The sequence below is a fragment of the Marmota flaviventris genome, chromosome 10 (assembly GCF_047511675.1).
Source record: "Marmota flaviventris isolate mMarFla1 chromosome 10, mMarFla1.hap1, whole genome shotgun sequence".
Lineage (NCBI taxonomy): Eukaryota > Metazoa > Chordata > Mammalia > Rodentia > Sciuridae > Marmota > Marmota flaviventris.
The window spans coordinates 41,249,593-41,268,880 of NC_092507.1; the positions used below are offsets into that span (position 1 = coordinate 41,249,593).

Genomic DNA, 19,288 nt, shown 5'->3' on the forward strand with positions numbered 1-19,288 from the left:
TAAGCTATAATATTGGCTTTTATTATTGATTCTTATATAAATAATTATTTCCTTTGGTAAAGTGTTTTTTTTTTTAAATAAAGGTGTAGGACTATATCCTTTATATAGTATATTTTGGTTTTATTTTATTATTAATAGAACATTGTTTCTTTTACTAATTATGCCTTTTAGTAGTAGGATTTAAAAGTTTAAGTGTTGAGAAAAGAACCAGAGGCATTGGCATGTTTTAATTTCTACAATTGTTCTTTGGCTCAGTGCAATGACCGAGTTTGAATTATACAAACTCAGTATGACCTATTTTATTCTTTGCTGTATTGTATCATAGATTTCTATTTATCTCTTTTTAGAATAGGATTGAGGAGAATGTCTTTATTTTTATGTTTTTATTTCATCTGTAGATGTAAACCGGAAATGCTGGTGTTTCACAACCAAGGGAATGCATGCAGTGGGTCAGTCTGAGATAGTCATCCTTCTACAGTGTCTGCCGGATGAAAAGTGTTTGCCAAAGGACATCTTTAATCATTTTGTGCAACTTTATCGGGATGCTCTGGCAGGTGGGAATGCTTTATGACTTTGCACCCTTAGTAAATGATAAAAAATTTTGGACTTAGATAAAAAATAATAGTATTAGATTTAAAAACATGGTATAAAATATAAAAAAGGGCAGGGGATATGGCTCAGTGGTTAAGTGCCCTGGGTTTAATCCCTGGTACCCCACCACCCTGCAAAAGAACAGTATAGAGTTAATTTGAAATTATCTAGATTCTCCAGGCTATATTATACCTTGAGGCTGAATGTAATTTGAGAAATGACCTGAGACTTTTACTTTTCTCCTCAATTTGAATATTTTCACATGTAAAGTCTTTAAATAAAGTAAAAGTAATTATATGTTCATGTGGCCGGGGGGTGGGGGGGGTGGGGGGGGGTGTGTTTTTTTGTACCAGGGATTGAATTTAGGGTTTTTCTACCACTGAGCTATATCCTCGGCCTTTTCTGATTTTTCAGGCTGGCCTCAAACTTGTGATCCCTGTGCCTCAGCCTCCCAAGTTACTGGGATTAGAGGCATAAACCACTGTGCTTGGCTCATGTAACTTTTGAGAGGGCAACAGATACCAGGGCATGGGAGGTTCATGAATGACATAAATGTCTTGTTCAAGAACTCATCCTTTGTTCTGGAGGCAGTGAGAAACCATTGAAGGAATTTAAGAAAATGAGTGACATAATCTGATTTACATTTTAGAAACATGACTATAGAAGCAATACAAAAAGTGGATCAAAGTCTGTGAGTCTGGTAATAGTTAAAAAGCATATATAGTATATTCATGTACTAGGATACTGCTCAAAAATAAAAACTAACATACTGCTGGTATATGCCACAAAATAGATGAATTTCAGAGACATTATACCAGGGCATAATGTCTCCATTTGCTTGTTCTATTTATATGGAACAAGCAAAATGAATTCTATGGTAATAGCAATCACACCTGAGGCTGTGGCTCAGCGGTAGAGCGTTCGCCTAGCACGTGCAAGGCCCTGGGTTCAATCCTCAGCACCATATAAAAACAAAAAACAAAACAAAAAAAAATAGATAAATAAATAAAATAAAGGTGTTGTGTCCAACCACACACACACACACACACAAAAAAAAAACTGAACTGTGGTGGGGTACAGGTGTTGGAATTGACCACAGAGCAGTCAGGGAACTTTCCTGTTTGATGTTCTATTTCTGATTGGGGTAATGGTTACATAGGTGTTTACATTTATTTAAACTCATGGAACTATATACTTAAAATCTGTGTGTGGAAGGGGTTGTATATAAATCACACTCAAAATTGTTTTTTTTTAAAAAAGCTATGTTAGGAATTAACGGAGAAATTACAGAACTTAATTTAAGTATTGGCAGTGGAAATAAAGAGTATTGGAGAGAGATGTGTAAGGCATCGATGCTTCAATTCAATAAGATTTACTAACTGAGTACAAGGAGCTAGAGTCAAGATTAGCTCCAGATTTCTGTCTTCGGCACCTGAATAGGTTGGTCTTCTTTGTTGAGATGGTGAATGGAACAGGAACACATCTGGCAGAGGAGAAAAAGATAAGTTCTTAGTTCAGTTTGTTGCATTTGATGATGTCAGGTGAAATATGTAAATAGAAGATATATGGATATTGATATAGAAGATTGATCTAGGCTACTATACAAATTTGGAAGACGCAGCTTTCATGTGATAGTTGAAGTTAATGTTGTGTATGAGATAGGCCAATGTGGAGAAATTAGGGCTGTGAATGGAGTCCTGAGAGATACCTGTAAGGAAAGGATGTGACTTATGATATGAATTAGTTATGCATTTATGAATGAATATTATGCATTTTTGAGACATAATAGTTGTAAATTTTTATGGGGTATGGTATAATAATTATATAGTGTGTGTGTGTGTGTGTGTGTTTGTGTGTGTATATGTATGTGTGTGTGTGTATATATATATATATAATATGTATCAAATCAGGGTAATAATAAGTACTTGCATCTCCAAAGACATTAATCATTCTATATGTTGGGACCTTTTATACTCTGCTAGTTAATTTAAAATATATCATAGATTGTTGTAACCAGAAGTTAACCCTATTGTGCTATAGAAAACCAGAACTAATTTGTCCTATCTTACTGTGCTTTCATGCCCTTTATCTAACTTCTTTCCTCCCTCACAATCCCTGCCAGTTTCAGCCTCTAGTGACTACTATTTTACTCCATTCTTCGATTATATCCATTTTTCTGCAAATGAGTAAGAACATGTGGTATTTGTTTTTCTGTGTCTGGCTTATTTAATTTAACATCATAACCTCCAGTTTTATCCATGTTTCTATAATAAATACCATATTTTCCTTATCTTACCTTTTTTTTTTTGGTATTAGAGATCGAACCCAAGGCACTTTATCACTGAGCTACATCCCCAATCCTTTTTATATTTTGAGAGATGGTCTCATTAGTTGCTTAGGGCCTCACTAAGTTTCTAAGGCTTGTCTTGAACTGGCAATCCTGCTTCAGCCTCCTGAGTCACTGGGATTACATGTGTATGCCACTGCGCACCATTTATCTTTTGATGGCCTCCTTGGTTGATTCTGTTTCTTGGCTATTGTGAATAGTGCTACAGTAAACAGGGGAGTGCAAGTATCTCTTTGATAGTATTATTTAATTTCCTTTGGATTTATATACAGTAGTGGAGTTGAGGATCACATTGTAGTTCTGTTTTTTTTTTTTTAATACCTTTATTGATTTATTTTTATGTGGTGCTGAGGATCAAACCCAGGGCCTCGCACATGCTAGGTGAGCGCTCTACCACTGAGCCACAACCCCAGCCCCCTGTTTTATTTTTGTAACGACTTTTCATACTGTGTTCCATATCACTGTACTAATTTACATTCCCACCAGCAGTATGAGTTTCTCTTTCTCTTTATCCTCACCATTTGTTATTTTTGACTTTGATGATAGCCATTCTAACTGGGGTAAGATTATGTTTCATTGTGGTTTTTATTTGCATTTCCCTGATGATTACTGATATTGAACATTTTTTTCATATACTTATTGGCTATTTGTATGTCTTCTTTTGAGAAATATCTTTTGTACTCTGTAGCCCATTTTTAAATTAGATCATTTGGGGTTTTTTTGGCATTAAAGTTCTTGAGTTCCTGGTTATACATTTTTAAAAAGTGTCCAGATACATTAGTAGAGTTCATTTTGAACTACTAAAATATGAAAAAAATTTTTAATATCTTTATTTTATTTTTATGAGGTGCTGAGGATCAATCCCAGTGCCTCATGCATGCTAGGTGATCACTCTACCACTGAGCCACAACCCATCCCCTAAAATATGAAAATTTTTATGAGAAAAATTACTTAGAAGTGATTGTAAAATAACAATAGTCTGAGATCAGACTATAATACATCCAAGTCATCTTAAGAAATTTTCCATAATGTAGGATGAGGCATGTACATATATATGTATGACTCTGTAAATAATATTTCAAAGCATACATGAGGTATAAGAGTCTCTCCTTGTACAGGAATTATTTCACAGATCATCAAATGTCAGGGCTAGAAAGTATCTTAGATCATTTAATATAAACTCTTTAATTTTTCCTATAGATGAGGAAAACGAAACCTAGATGTGTTAACGTCTTGACTAAATCACAGGCCTAGTTGGTGGCAAAGTTAGGACTATAAAGCTGCCAGAAACAGTGTTCTTTTTATTATTTCAGTTGCCTTTGTGCATGTATTAATAGTATATAAGTTTTATAAAATCAGGTATGCATTGTTGAGAGCCACAGCCGAAGGGGCCCCAGCAAACTTCCAGCTGCCAGCAAACTTCCCGCTGCCAGCTGATGATTGGCTCACAGCGGCCCCAGCAACTTCTAGCTGCCAACTGATTGGCTCCTCTGCGGTGATGCTCATTGGGCTGTTTCCCTGCCCTTTCAGACCACGGAGCTGCTCATTGGGGGACTTTTTTGGATATCAAATAAAGGTCCCAACTCTCCTGTTGGTATACCTAGATAAGGCCTTATCCAATTTATGTCTCCTAATAACTTTTGAAAGTCGTTAAGTGATTTGAGTTGATCTACTCGTATTTGAATTTTTGGTGGACGGACCATGGTTGAGGATAATAGAACTCCTAAATAATTAATTAGAAAATTTAATTGTACTTTATCTATTGCTATCTCTAGATTATAATTTTTTAATAAGTTTGTAAGTGTGGCATAACATTGTAGCTATGTGTTTTTAGCTTTGTGTGCTAATAATACATCATCCATATAGTGAAATATTTGTAGTTCAGGATTTTGATTTCTAAGTGGCTGGATTACTTTGTTAACATAAATTTGACACCTAGTTGGGCTGTTAGCCATCCCTTGAGGGAGTACTTTCCATTCATATCTCTGATCAGGACCTTCATGATTCAGTGCAGGGATAGTAAATGCAAAACGTGGACTATCCTCAGGATGAATTGGAATTGAAAAAAAAACAATCTTTAATATCTATAACTAAAACATACCAGGTTTTTGGCAAAGCAGACAATTGAGGAATCCCTGATTGAGCAGGTCCCATAATAACCATCTCATTATTAATGGCTCTTAAATCTTTCAATAATCTCCATTTACCATATTTCTTTTTGATGACAAAAATGGGAGTATTATGGGGAGATACAGAAGGTTATATATGTCCTTCCGCTAATTGTTGTTTGACCAGGTCATGGGCTGCTTGTATCTTTTCTTTAGTCAGGAGCCACTGAGGAACCCATACTGGTCTTTCTGATTTCCAAGTAATTTTTATTGTCTCAGTGGCCCTTTCTGAAAATCCAACCCATGTCTGTCTGTTCCTTGATCTATTTGTATTGGTGCTGCTATACCTTGTTCTTGTTTTTCTAATCTTTTTCGTTTCCTAAAACCTTGTCTAGTCATAATAGTGGGTGCATTTTGGTTGATGTTATTTGTTAATGTCAAACCTAATTGATCTAGGACATCTCGTCCCCATAAATTTACGGGAAGATGATCCAATACATATGGCTGTATAGTTCCTTCACATCCTTCAGGATCCTTCCAATCTAATACCATTGCACTTCTATGGGGATTAGTCGCCACTCCTAGGCCTCGAAGCGTTTGAGTGGCTTGTTGTAATGGCCAATGTTTTGGCCATTCTTGACGAGAGATGATACTAAGGTCTGCACCTGTATCCACTAGCCCATTAAATTCATGTCCTTGAATATTTAGTTTTAGCATGGGGCGAGAATCTAAATTTAAAGAAAGCATAGCCCAATCTACACCTGTGGAGCCTAATCCCTTGGAACCTCTTTCTACAGTACGACTGGAAAATTTATCATGTAGGCTGGTGGGTATTATTAGTAACTGTGCTATTCTATCTCCTGGTGAAATTACTGATATACCCTTTGGAGAACTGGCTATAATTTTTATTTCACCTTCATCATCGGGATCAATTACCCCAGGACTTATCATAAGTCCTTTTAGAGTAGAAGAGCTGCGTCCCAATAATAAGCCTACTGTTCCTTTGGGAACAGGTCCTTTTACCCCTGTGGGAATGATTTGAACTCCCATCTCTGGAGTTAGTACTGCTCTGGCGGAGGCGCAGATGTCCAACCCTGCGCTCCCTCTGGTTTGTCTGATGAGGGATCTGATGGACAATGTGTCCTGGGCACTACCCTGATGGGGTTGCTGGGTTCCTCCAGTGCTCCGTATATTTGTGGTTTTGGGCCCTGGAGCATTGGGCCCCCCTGTCCATTTTTTGGCAAAGGAGCCCGATGCCTTTCTCCACGATATCGTGGATAAACACCTGGTCCTTGTTCATTTTTTGATAATGGAGTACCCTCTATGGTGGTTTGAGAATGGCATTCATTAGCCCAATGTCTCCCTCTACGGCATCGTGGGCAAATACCTGGTATTCTACTCCTTTGATACCTAGTTTTGTTAAACCCTCCTCCTATGGGGCAATTCCTTTTAAAATGTCCTGTTTGTTCACAGTTGTAGCATGTTCTTGGCCTGGCATCTAAAGCCTGTTTTACTGCAGTTGCCACAATTTGCCCTTGTTCATTAATGTCTCTGGCATTTAAAGCCTGTTTTACTGCAGCTGCCATGACTTGCTCTTGTTCATTAATGTCTCTACATAATTTAATATATGTGTTTAAATCTTCATGTTTCCATGGTCTAATGATATCTCTGCACCAACGATTTGCTTGCTCATAAGCCAGTTGTTTTAGTAATGGCATTGCTTGTTCTGTATTCCCAAAAACTCTGGTAGCTGTTTGAATAAGCCTATCTACAAATTCAGCATAAGGTTCATTAGCTCCTTGTATTACCTTAGATAATTGACCTTGTAAACCTCCATGTCCTTGTAAAGTCTTCCATGCCTTAATTGCATCTACAGCAATTTGTGCATATACACCAGGATCGTATGCAATTTGTTGCTGCTGATCCTCATAAGGTCCCTTTCCTAACAACATATCTAGATTTCTCTGAGGATAACCAGCTGCTGCATTTTGCCTAGCCGTCTCCTTGCAAAATTCCTCATTGGCAACCTTCCATAACAGGTATTGTCCTCCATTTAGCACAGCTTTACACATATTAGCCCAATCTGCTGGCGTCATGTTCAAGTTGGTAATGGATTCGACCATGCTTACAGTGAAGGGTGCTTGAGGACCATAGGTTGTTACAGCCTCTTTTAGCTGCTTCACTGTTTTGAAATTTAAAGCATAGTGAATTCGCTGCCCTCCTGCCTCAAATACAGGGCATGTTAATATTTGAGATCTTGTCTCAGGATCCCAACTCTCAACTGCGGGGGTTGGGGGCCCCCCAGCATATGGAGGTGGCCTTGTTAGTTGGACACTTACGTCCTCTGGTGATAGAAAGGTATTAGTAGCAGTCTCCTGTAGAGGTGGTGCTGTTGGTTGGACACTTACACCCTCTGGTGATAGAAAGGTGTTAGTAGCAGTCTCCTGTTGTAACTTTCCCCCTGATGGCTTTTTCTGCTTTACACTTTCTTTCTCTGTCTGACTAGCTTGAGAGGCCTTCTCTTTTACTTGAATTTTTTTCCTCTGTCTGACTAGTTCGAGAGACCTTCTCTTTTAATTGAATTTTTTCCTCTGTCTGACTAGCTCGAGAGACCTTCTTTTTTACTTGAATTTTTTTCTCTGTCTGACTAGCTCAAGAGACCTTCTCTTTTACTTGAATATTTCTACTATAACTATAATACAACCCAAGAAGATAACGCCAAACAAAACTGAGCCAGAATGAAACAAAAGTGGAACAACAGAAAATCATTATAATAGCTTTTCTATCCTCCTGAAATGTCCCTATATTTCCAGTCTCATTTCCCACTAGTTGTTTCCTCATGCTTATTACATTGTAGCCAAACTAAACATTTCTTGTTTTTTATAAACTCTGATAGATTTTTACTTTCTTATCCATAATTATAGTATTCCCTTACCATACAATTGCCTTACACCCAACTATCTGAATCCTGTTCATTTTCTTAGGTCTCAAAGTACACTTCTCTATAAAATGATGAGCCTCCCCGATGGAAGTAATTTCTTCTTCTAAATTCCTTTAATACTGTATTTTTAAATTGGTCTATCTAGGGCTTGATTGTTCATCCTCCCCAAAACTCTTTAAAAGGTATGATTAGCCTTGAGGGCTCCACCTTTATGGGTGGGATTGGTACCTTTATAAAAGTTTGCCCCCTCTTGTTGTCTCCAGTTCCTTCTACCTTATACCATAGGATGATGCTGGAATGGAGGCTCCAGAAATTAAGAGATGCCAGTAATGTGGACTGTCTGCTGAGAATAACCACTGGCTGCTGAGAGAGCCAGGCTAAAAGATAGCCTCTGTACTTGCAACCAGCAAGGCCAAAGGGGCAGGACTGCCCAAGCCCTGTAGAGAACGTATCATCACCATGTGTCCTAGATGGCATACAAGGAGTTACAGGACCTGTTTGCCCAGCTGGGTTTTGGTCTTATTTTGGTTCTACCCTTCTTTCTATGCCCCTATTCCTCCCTTTTGGAATGGGAATGATTACTTTATGCCTTTGTATATTGAATGTATGTAACTTGCTTTTAGTTTTTACAGAAACTCAAAGCCAAAAGTTTGCCTTGAGTCTAAGAGGAGACTCTGGAGTTAGACTTTTGGGCAGTGTTGGAACTGTTAAGGCTATTGGACTCTTAGAGATGGACTACATGCATTTTTCATTATGGGATGGACATGAACTTTTGGAACTTAGGGCAGAATGTTATGGTTTGGATATGAGGTGTTCCCCAAAAGCTCCTGTGTTAATGCAAGAATGTTCAGGAGTAAAAAGATTAGAATGTTAGAGCTGTGACATAATCATTCTATCCTAGTTTGAATGGACAAATCTGCTGGTACTTGTAGGCAAATGGGGCATAACTCGAGGAGGTATGTCATGGGGGTGTGCCCTTGAAAGGCTTTTCGTTCCTGCGGCTCCTTTCCTCCACTCCCTCTGTTTCCTGGCTGCCACGAGGTAAGCAACTTTCCTCTGCCATGCCTTTTGGCCATGATGTTCTGCTTCTCCTGAGGTGCAGCACAAGGGAGTCATCTGTGGACTCCCACCTCTGAAATCATGAGCTCCAACTAAACTTTTCTTCCTCTAAGTTATTCTTGTCAAGTATTTTGGTTCCAGCAGTGAAAAGCTAACATACACACTCTTTTGTTATTTGTTTGTTTATTTTTGCTTTTCGTTGTATCTCATTGTGATTTTAGTTTGAATTGCCCTACTGACCAATGATATTGAGCAACTTTTCATTTATTTATTTATCATCTTATATTAGTCACGTCATTGTGTTTTATCATGGTGATGAAATACAGGCTACTTAAGAATGAAACAAGGTTTGTTTAGCTCACAGTGTTGAAGCATGAGGCCCACATGGGCTCAGTTTTGATGAGGGCACTGTGACAGATAGCAAAGACAGTGGTAGGAGCCAGTATCAGCAATTGGTCACATCTTTAGTCAAGAAACAGAGAGTGCTGGGTGGGACTTGGTCCTTTTATGACAACCCTCTCAGAGAACTACCTTCATCTTTCTGAGGTCAGGACCCCCAGTGACCATAAAGATTCCATACCAGCTCTTAGTACTTCCACCCTAGGAACAAACCTCCCAATACATGGACCCTTGGGGGACACAAAAACTATGTCCATATCCAAATCGTAGCACCATCTATATCTCTTCTTTTGCTCATATAAAAACTAAATTGTTTTCTTGAGTCTTGTATTTAAATTTTGGATACAACTCCTATATCATATGCTGTTTTTTAAAATATATTTTTAGTTGTAGATGGGCACAATATCTTTATTTTATTTATTTATTTTTATGTGGTGCTGAGAAGACAAACTACGTTGTTTTCTTGAGTCTTTTGTACTTAATAAATTTTGGATACAACTCCTATATCATATACTGTTTTTTAAAATATATTTTTAGTTGTAGATGGACACAATATCTTTATTTTATTTTAGTTTAGTTTATTTATTTTTATGTGGTGCCTCACATGAGCCAGGCATGTGCTCTACCACTGAGCCACAACACCAGCCCTCAAATACTGTTTTGCAAATATTGTTTTTCTGTGCCATGGCTTGTCTTTTCATTTTCCTGTTTTTAATAGAACAGAATTCTGAATCTTGACAAGGTCCAGTGTATCAGTCTTTTTTCTATGGTGTAACTTTAGTTTTCTGTTTTTCTTTTGTGGCATTGGGGATTGAACCCAGAGCACTTTACCATTAACCTATATCCCCAGTCCTTTTTATTTTTGAGATAGTCTTCTAAGTTACTTAGGGCCTAACCAAGTTGCTGAACTGGCCTTGAAACTGCTAACTTCTCCCCTCAGCCTCCTGAGTCACTGGGATTATAGGCATGTACCAACACGCTCAGCTATACTTAGTTTTCTAAGAATGTTTGCCTTAACCTAAAGTCCTAGCATTTTCTTTTTTCTTTTGCATTTATTTATTTATTTATTCTTTTTTTTTTTATTGTTGGTTGTTCAAAACATTACATAGTTCTTGATATATCATCTTTCACACTTTGCTTCAAGTGGGTTATGAACTCCCATTTTTAGCCCATATACAGATTGCAGAATCACATCAATTACACATCCATTGATTTACATATTGCCATACTAGTGACTGTCGTGTTCTGCTACCTTTCCTATCCTCTACTATCCCCCCTCCCCTCCCCTCCCCTCCCCTCTTCCTCTCTACCCCCTCTACTGACCTTCATTTCTCCCCCTTGTATTATTTTTCCCTTTCCCCTCATTTCCTCTTGTATGTTCTTTTGTATAACCCTGAGGGTCCCCTTCCATTTCCATGCAATTTCCCTTTTCTCTCCCTTTCCCTCCCACCTCTCATCTCTGTTTAATGTTAATCTTCTTCTCATGCTCTTCGTCCCTACTCTGTTCTTAGTTACTCTCCTTATATCAAAGAAGACATTTGGCATTTGTTTTTTAGGGATTGGCTAGCTTCACTTAGCATAATCTGCTCTAGTGCCATCCATTTCCCTGCAAATTCTATGATTTTGTCATTTTTTAATGCAGAGTAATACTCCATTGTGTATAAATGCCACATTTTTTTAATCCATTCGTCTATTGAAGGGCATCTGGGTTGGTTCCATAGTCTTGCTATTGTGAATTGTGCTGCTATGAACATCGATGTAGCAGTGTCCCTGTAGCATGCTCTTTTTAGGTCTTTAGGGAATAGACCAAGAAGGGGAATAGCTGGGTCAAATGGTGGCTCCATTCCCAGCTTTCCAAGAAATCTCCATACTGCTTTCCAAATTGGATGCACCAATTTGCAGTCCCACCAGCAATGTACAAGTGTACCCTTTTCCCCACATCCTCGCCAGCACTTGTTGTTGTTTGACTTCATAATGGCTGCCAATCTTACTGGAGTGAGATGGTATCTTAGGGTGGTTTTGATTTGCATTTCTCTGACTGCTAGAGATGGTGAGCATTGTTTCATGTACTTGTTGATTGATTGTATGTCCTCCTCTGAGAAGTGTCTGTTCAGGTCCTTGGCCCATTTGTTGATTGGGTTGTTTGTTATCTTATTGTCTAATTTTTGGAGTTCTTTGTATACTCTGGATATTAGGGCTCTATCTGAAGTGTGAGGAGTAAAGATTTGTTCCCAGGATGTAGGCTCTCTATTTACCTCTCTTATTGTTTCTTTAGCTGAGAAAAAACTTTTTAGTTTGAGTAAGTCCCATTTGTTGATTCTAGTTATTAACTCTTGTGCTATGGGTGTCCTATTGAGGAATTTGAGCCCGACCCCACAGTATGTAGATCGTAGCCAACTTTTTCTTCTATCAGACGGCGTGTCTCTGATTTGATATCAAGATCCTTGATCTTGTTTGAATTAACTTTCGTGCATGGCGAGAGAAAGGGATTCAGTTTCATTTTGTTGCATATGGATTTCCAGTTTTCCCAGCACCATTTGTTGAAGATGCTATCCTTCCTCCATTGCATGCTTTTAGCCCCTTTATCAAATATAAGATAGTTGTAGTTTTGTGGATTGGTTTCTGTGTCCTCTATTCTGTACCATTGGTCCACCCGCCTGTTTTGGTACCAGTACCATGCTGTTTTTGTTACTATTGCTCTGTAGTATAGTTTGAAGTCTTGTATCGCTATACCGCCTGCTTATCATTGTTTTTGCTATTCTGGGTCTTTTATTTTTCCATATGAATTTCATGATTGCTTTGTCTATTTCTACAAGAAATGCCGTTGGGATTTTGATTGGCATTGCATTAAACCTATAGAGAACTTTTGGTAATATCGCCATTTTGATGATGTTAGTTCTGCCTATCCATGAACAGGGTATATTTTTCCATCTTCTAAGATCTTCTTCTATTTCTCTCTTTAGGGTTCTGTAGTTTTCATTGTATAAGTCTTTCACCTCTTTTGTTAGGTTGATTCCCAAGTATTTTATTTTTTTTTGAAGATATTGTGAATGGAGTGGTTGTCCTCATTTCCATTTCAGAGGATTTGTCGCTGATATACAGGAATGCCTTTGATTTATGCGTGTTGATTTTATATCCTGCCACTTTGCTGAATTCATTTATTAGCCTTAATAGTTTCTTTGTAGAGCCTTTTGGGTCTGCTAGGTATAGAATCATATCATCTGCAAATAGTGATAATTTAAGTTCTTCTTTTCCTATTTTTATGCCTTTAATTTCTTTCGTCTGTCTAATTGCTCTGGCCAGCGTTTCGAGAACTATGTTGAACAGAAGTGGTGAAAGAGGGCATCCCTGTCTTGTTCCAGATTTTAGAGGGAATGGCTTCAATTTTTCTCCATTCAGAATGATGGTAGCCTGAGGCTTAGCATAGATTGCTTTTACAATATTGAGGTATGTTCCTGTTATCCCTAGTTTTTCTAGAGTTTTGAACATAAAGGGATGCTGTACTTTGTCGAATGCTTTTTCCGCATCTATCGAGATGATCATATGGTTCTTATTTTTAAGTCTATTGATGTGGTGAATAACATTTATTGATTTCCGTATATTGAACCAGCCTTGCATCCCAGGGATGAATCCTACTTGATCATGGTGCACAATTTTTTTGATATGTTTTTGTATCCGATTCGCCAGAATTTTATTGAGGATTTCTGCATCTAGGTTCATTCGAGATATTGGTCTGAAGTTTTCTTTCTTTGAAGTGTCTTTGTCTGGTTTAGGTATCAGGGTGATGTTGGCCTCGTAGAATAAATTTGGAAGTTCTCCCTCTTTTTCTATTTCCTGAAGTAGCTTGAAAAGTATTAGTATTAGTTCCTCTTTAAAGGTTTTGTAAAATTCTGCTGTATACCCATCCGGTCCTGGGCTTTTCTTAATTGGTAGTCTTTTGATGGTTTCTTCTATTTCCTCGATTGATATTGGTCTGTTTAGGTTGTCTATATCCTCCTGACTCAATCTGGGCAGATCATATGACTTAAGAAATTTATCGATGCCTTCACTATCTTCTAATTTATTGGAGTATAAGGATTCAAAATAATTTTTGATTATCTTCTGTATTTCTGAAGTGTCTGTTGTGATATTGCCTTTTTCATCCCTTATGCTAGTAATTTGAGTTCTCTCTCTTCTTCTCTTCGCTAGCATGGCTAAGGGTCTGTCGATTTTGTTTATTTTTTCGAAGAACCAACTTTTAGTTTTGTCAATTTTTTCAATTGTTTCTTTTGTTTTGATTTCATTAATTTCAGCTCTGATTTTAATTATTTCTTGCCTTCTACTTCTTTTGCTGTTGTTTTGCTCTTCTTTTTCTAGGATTTTGAGATGAAGTATGAGATCATTTATTTGTTGGTTTTTTCTTTTTTTAAGGAATGAACTCCAAGCAATGAATTTTCCTCTTAGAACTGCTTTCAATGTGTCCCATAGATTCCGATGTTGTGTCTGTGTTTTCATTAATCTCTAAGAATTTTTTAATTTCCTCCTTGATGTCTTCTATAACCCATTGATCATTCAGTAACCTATTGTTCATTCTCCAAGTGATGTATGCTTTTTCCTTCCTTCTTTTATCGTTGATTTTCAGTTTCATTCCATTATGATCAGATAGGATGCATGGTATTATCTCTACTCCTTTATATTGTCTAAGAGTTGCCCTGTGACATAATATATGATCTATTTTTGAGAAGGATCCATGTGCTGCTGAGAAAAAAGTGTAACTGCTTGATGTTGGGTGGTATATTCTATATATGTCAATTAAGTCTAGGTTATTAATTGTGTTATTGAGTTCTATAGTTTCCTTATTCAACTTTTGTTTGGAAGATCTGTCCAGTGGCGAGAGAGGTGTGTTGAAGTCTCCCATGATTATTGTATGGGGGTCTATTAGACTCTTGAACTTGAGAAGAATTTGTTTGATGAACATAGCTGCACCATTGTTTGGGGCATATATATTTATGATTGTTATGTCTTGTTGGTGTATGGTTCCCTTGAGCAGTATGTAGTGTCCCTCTTTATCCCTTTTGATTAACTTTGGCTTGAAATCTATTTTATTTGATATGAGTATGGACACTCCTGCTTGTTTCCGAAGTCCATATGAGTGATATGATTTTTCCCAACCTTTCACCTTCAGCCTATGTATGTCTTTTCCTATCAAATGCGTCTCCTGTAGGCAGCATATTGTTGGGTCTTGTTTTGTGATCCATTCTACTAGCCTGTGTCTCTTAATTGGTGAGTTTAAGCCATTAACATTTAGGGTTATTATTGAGATATGGGTTGTTGTTCCAGCCATATTTGTTTATTTATGTTACTAAGCATGGTTTGTTTTCCTCTTTGATTATTTCCCCCCCCCCTTTACTGTCCTACCTCCCACTGTTGGTTTTCATTGTTATTTTCCATTTCCTCTTCCTGTAATGTTTTGCCGAGGATGTTTTGAAGAGATGGTTTTCTAGCTGCATTTTCTTTTAACTTTTATTTGTCGTGGAAGGTTTTAATTTCATCTTCCATCCTGAAGCTTAATTTCGCTGGATACACAATTCTTGGTTGGAACCCATTTTTTTTCAGTGTTTGAAATATGTTATTCCAGGATCTTCTAGCTTTCAGAGTCTGTGTTGAAAGATCAGCTGTTATCCTGATTGGCTTGCCCCTAAATGTAATCTGCTTCCTTTCTCTTGTAGCTTTTAAAATTCTCTCCTTATTCTGTATGTTGGGCATCTTCATTATAATGTGTCTAGGTGTGGATCTCTTATAATTTTGCACATTCGGCGTCCTGTAGGCTTCTAGAATTTTGGATTCTGTCTCATTCTTCAAGTCTGGGAAGTTTTCTCGTATTATTTCATTGAATAAATTGCTCATTCCTTTGGTATGGAGTTCTATACCTTCCTGTATCCCAATGACTCTTAAGTTTGGTCTCTTAATGTTATCCCATATTTCTTGGATGTTCTGCTCATGGTTTCTTAACAGTCTTGCTGAGCTGTCTGTGTTCTTTTCAAGTTGAAATACTTTGTCTTCATTGTCTGATGTTCTATCTTCTAAGTGTTCTACTCTGCTGGTAGTATTCTCAATTGAGTTTTTAAGTTGGTGTATTGCTTCCTGCATTTCTAGGATTTCTGTTTGTTTGTTTTTTATAACCTCTGTCTCCCTGTATAGTTGATCCTTTGCTTCCTGGATTTGTTTGTGTAATTCCTTGTTGAAGTGATCTTTCATTGTCTGATTTTGCTGTCTGATGTCTTCCTTGATACTCCAGATCATCTGAAGCATGTATATCCTGAATTCTTTATCTGACATTCCATCTGCTGCAGCTGTTACCTCTTCTAAAGTTGAGTTGACCTGCATTGCTTGTAGTCCTTTCTTTCCTTGTCTTTTCATACTGCTTGCGTTTCTTTCTTCTTGGTGAAACTGTTGTGTTTTTGAAATTTTTTCCCCCCCTATATATTTATGTTGCTCTTGTATAGTTGAAAAGTCTCCCTTGCAGGTGCGGGCGGGGGCTCTGCTCTGCCCCTCCTCCAATTGGTGTGAGGTGTCTACCACGCCCGCGGACCCCTGGGCCTGATCTGCCGTTCTGTCGCAGGTCTGCCTACCTTGCAGGTGGGGGCGAAGGCTCTGCCCTGCCCCTCCTACCACGCCCGGGGACTGCTAGGCCTGATCTGCAGGTTGGTCGCCGGTCTGCCCACCTTGCGGGCATGGGTGTCAGTTCCGCTCCGCCCCCACTCCAATTGGGGTCACTTGACCACCACACAGGCGGCCCGCTGGGCCTGATCTGGGCGCGGGCGAAGGCTCTGCTCTGCCCCTACTCCAGTTGGGGTGAAGTGTGTACCACGCTGGCAGGCCGCTGGGCCTGATCCGCCGGTCTGTCACAGGTCTGCTTACCTTGCCGGCGTGGGCGGCGGCTCTGCCCTGCCCCTCCTACCACGCCTGCAGACTGCTGGGCCTGATCTGCTGGTTGGTCGCAGGTCTGCCTACCTTGCGGGCGCGGGCGGCGGCCCCCGCTCCTCCCCTCTGACTCGACGACAAAGCGAGAGAGACTCGGGTATCTGTGACTCACCCTCCCTACCAGGGGACCAATTGTTTCCGTCGCCGCTGGCACCGATGAAGTTCTCTCCTCGGCCGCTCTCCGATGACATCAGATCTCTGCCATGCTGGCATCCCCTGTTCTATGGCTGAATCCCATTTTCTTCTCTTCCAATAGGCGGAGCTGTGCCCTCTGAGCCGAGCTTCTGCCCTCTATGTGCTGACAGAAATCCCTGTACGGTGGCTCCTGGGAGTCTCTCAATCCTGTTAGTCCAGAGCCCTTTCACTTATCCGGCCCCTCCCCCTGTTCCTCTTCCCAGCCAGCCAGCCAGGTCCTGTTCACCAGAGGCGGTTCCCCAAGGATCTGATTACACTTGCAGCCCCAACCGCGTGTCCTATATCCCGAACGATGAACACCCTCTCCGTCATTCATCTAAGCCCCAGTGCTGTGGTGGGGTGATCTGGGAACCAACAGTTTAATTTTTCCGGACCCCTTTGGTGGGCAGGCCCCCAGAAACTGGCGGCTAAGATCTTGGGTGTCGCCGCTGGTGCTAAGGGGAGGTGGGGATCTGGAATCCCCTCTGCTTCCCTACAGACACGCCCCCGGAGAGATTCCCGAGGTTTCCTGGCTGCTTGTATCTGGAGGGGGTGGGAGTCACACACCTGCTAATGTGGATTCCGCTGGGAAGGAATTCTGCGGAACTCTGGTAATGTCACCTCTCTGCTATGGCGGGCCCCAGGCTCCTTGCCGGAGTGTCCGAAGGGAGGGGTGGGACTGGTCTGTCTCTGGTTGGTTTCAGCTCCCGGTTCGCTATTTCATGAAGGCTTGGCGAGAGACCTCTTCCTAGAGTCCCTGCACCGCTCCTGCTGCGCTGCGCCTCGGAGGCTATCGGGGGCCGCGTGCAGGCAGCCGACAGTCGCCGAGTCGCGCGGGCAGCGGCTGGCGGGTCTGGACCTCTGCGCTGCGTGGCGGAGATTCACTCGTCTAGCGCAAACTGTCACCTCCAAAAATCCTACCGATTCCCGGCCAGTCTCTCTTTAGTGGAATTTTGCTAGGAGTTTCTCAGCAGGTCGAATCTAAGCGTATCCATGCGTCTCTCTGACCCCGTTGTTGAGGAGGTACTGAAAGCGCTGCCTCCCCTCTCGCCGCCATGTTGGATCCCCGCATTTTCTTTTATATTATTTTCTATAAGTTTTTAGATCTGTGATCCATCTTGAATTAAACTTTTTGTTTTTTTAAATCAAGTCCTGGAGATGGAATCCAGAGCTACATGGGTGCTAGGAAAGCACTCTTCCACTAAGCTATATTTCCAACCCTTGAGTTAATTTTTTGTGTAATAAATGAGATAAATCTTTAAGTTCTTTTTTTTAACTGTCTGTCTAGTTGTTCCAGCATCACTTGTTAAAAAGATTATGTTTTTCACTATTGAATTACCTTGAAACTGTTTCTGAATATTAATTGATCTTACATGAATCGGTCTGTTTTGGGACTGTGTTCTATTCCATTGGTCTAGTGTCTGCCACATACATGATTTTGTTTTCTATTTTTACTGCTGAGGACTCAAAGTATACTTTTAATGTGATAATACATTTTGTTGTTTCTTTGGAAAATCCTTGGTTATTGAATCTTTGATATTACTTCTCTTTTATCCTTCCACTGTCTTCCTTTGGAACTCCTTTTAATATTGGAGCCTCTGAAATCAGCCATCCATATCTAACTGCTCTTTTGTATAATTTGATTCTTTGTTCTTCACTACTGATCCTGAGGTATATTCTTCAGTTCTGTATGCCTTAGCCTAAATTAACCAATTTTAATGTTTCTCTTCAAAAAAGCTATTAATTCAGGAGAATATTGATTTATATTTACATGAGCTTGATAAGATTTACAGTTGTTAATTTTCAACTTTGAGATTTAATTTTAGAATAAAGCAAGAAGAGAATTTTAATTATAAACATAGACTATGTATGTTCTCAACCTTGCATGTTAAATTCTTTTGTATTTGAATACTGCTTCTTGTTCCTTCTCAACCATTTGCAGTTCTACATTTGCAGACATGTTTATCTTCTCTCAGCTATTCCTGAGACATACTAGATTTAATCCCGGGGAATTGAGAGCACATTTATGTAGCACAATGACACAATGATAGGTGTGAAAACACAACTGAAGCTGCCTTAAACCTTTGGGTGGGCTTCCCACTGCAGTTAGAAGAAACTCCAATTCCTTTTGGTCCATGTGGTCCAATATTATCTAGCCCCTAAAGATTTCTGACATTATCTAAAACTACCCCTTAATTTGCTTTAGCTACATTGATAATTTTTGTGACCTTTGAGCCCATCAAACTAATTTCCCATTCACAGCTTCTGCACTACTGTTTCCATGAACTGGAATGCTCTTTCAGATCTTTATCGGCTCATTTTGTCTTTGTTTTAGTCTGTTCTTAAATGTTTTCTGTTCAGAGATTTTTCCTGACTCTCTCAACTAAAGAAGTCTCCTTTCCCTAGCGCTATCAATCTGTTATATTATTTTATTTTCTTCAAAGCATTTGTCTCTAGTTATACTTACTGAAATTATTTGTCTCTCTCCATAGATTGTAAACTCTATAAAGGCAAGATTTTTATCTGTCTGGGTCAACTCTGTACCCATTCCTAAAACAGACAGTCTGGTATATTAGAGAGATTTAATTAAAAACTATGGGTTGAAGGAATTAATGAGTTGGCATGATGTCACTAGGAAACATTTTTTTGTTCTTTGGAGAAAAGCACCGAGATGGAAAGGTATCCTGAGAGAACACTTATGTGAAT

The 19,288-nt window shown here is 39.3% G+C and overlaps 1 protein-coding gene across 3 annotated transcripts in view; it reads left to right on the top strand.

Moving 5' to 3' along the window:
* Zfyve9 (zinc finger FYVE-type containing 9) overlaps nucleotides 1–19,288 on the top strand; it is a 217,031-nt gene that overhangs the window by 147,375 nt on the left and 50,368 nt on the right. For all 3 annotated transcript variants that reach the window (XR_011708836.1, XM_027945059.2, XM_071617821.1), the window contains exon 10: nucleotides 399–554. Coding sequence is in view for 2 of the 3 variants with exons in the window: in XM_027945059.2 (XP_027800860.1) it covers nucleotides 399–554 (156 nt within the window). In the remaining variant the exon portion in view is untranslated. The remainder of the gene's footprint in view (nucleotides 1–398; nucleotides 555–19,288) is intronic.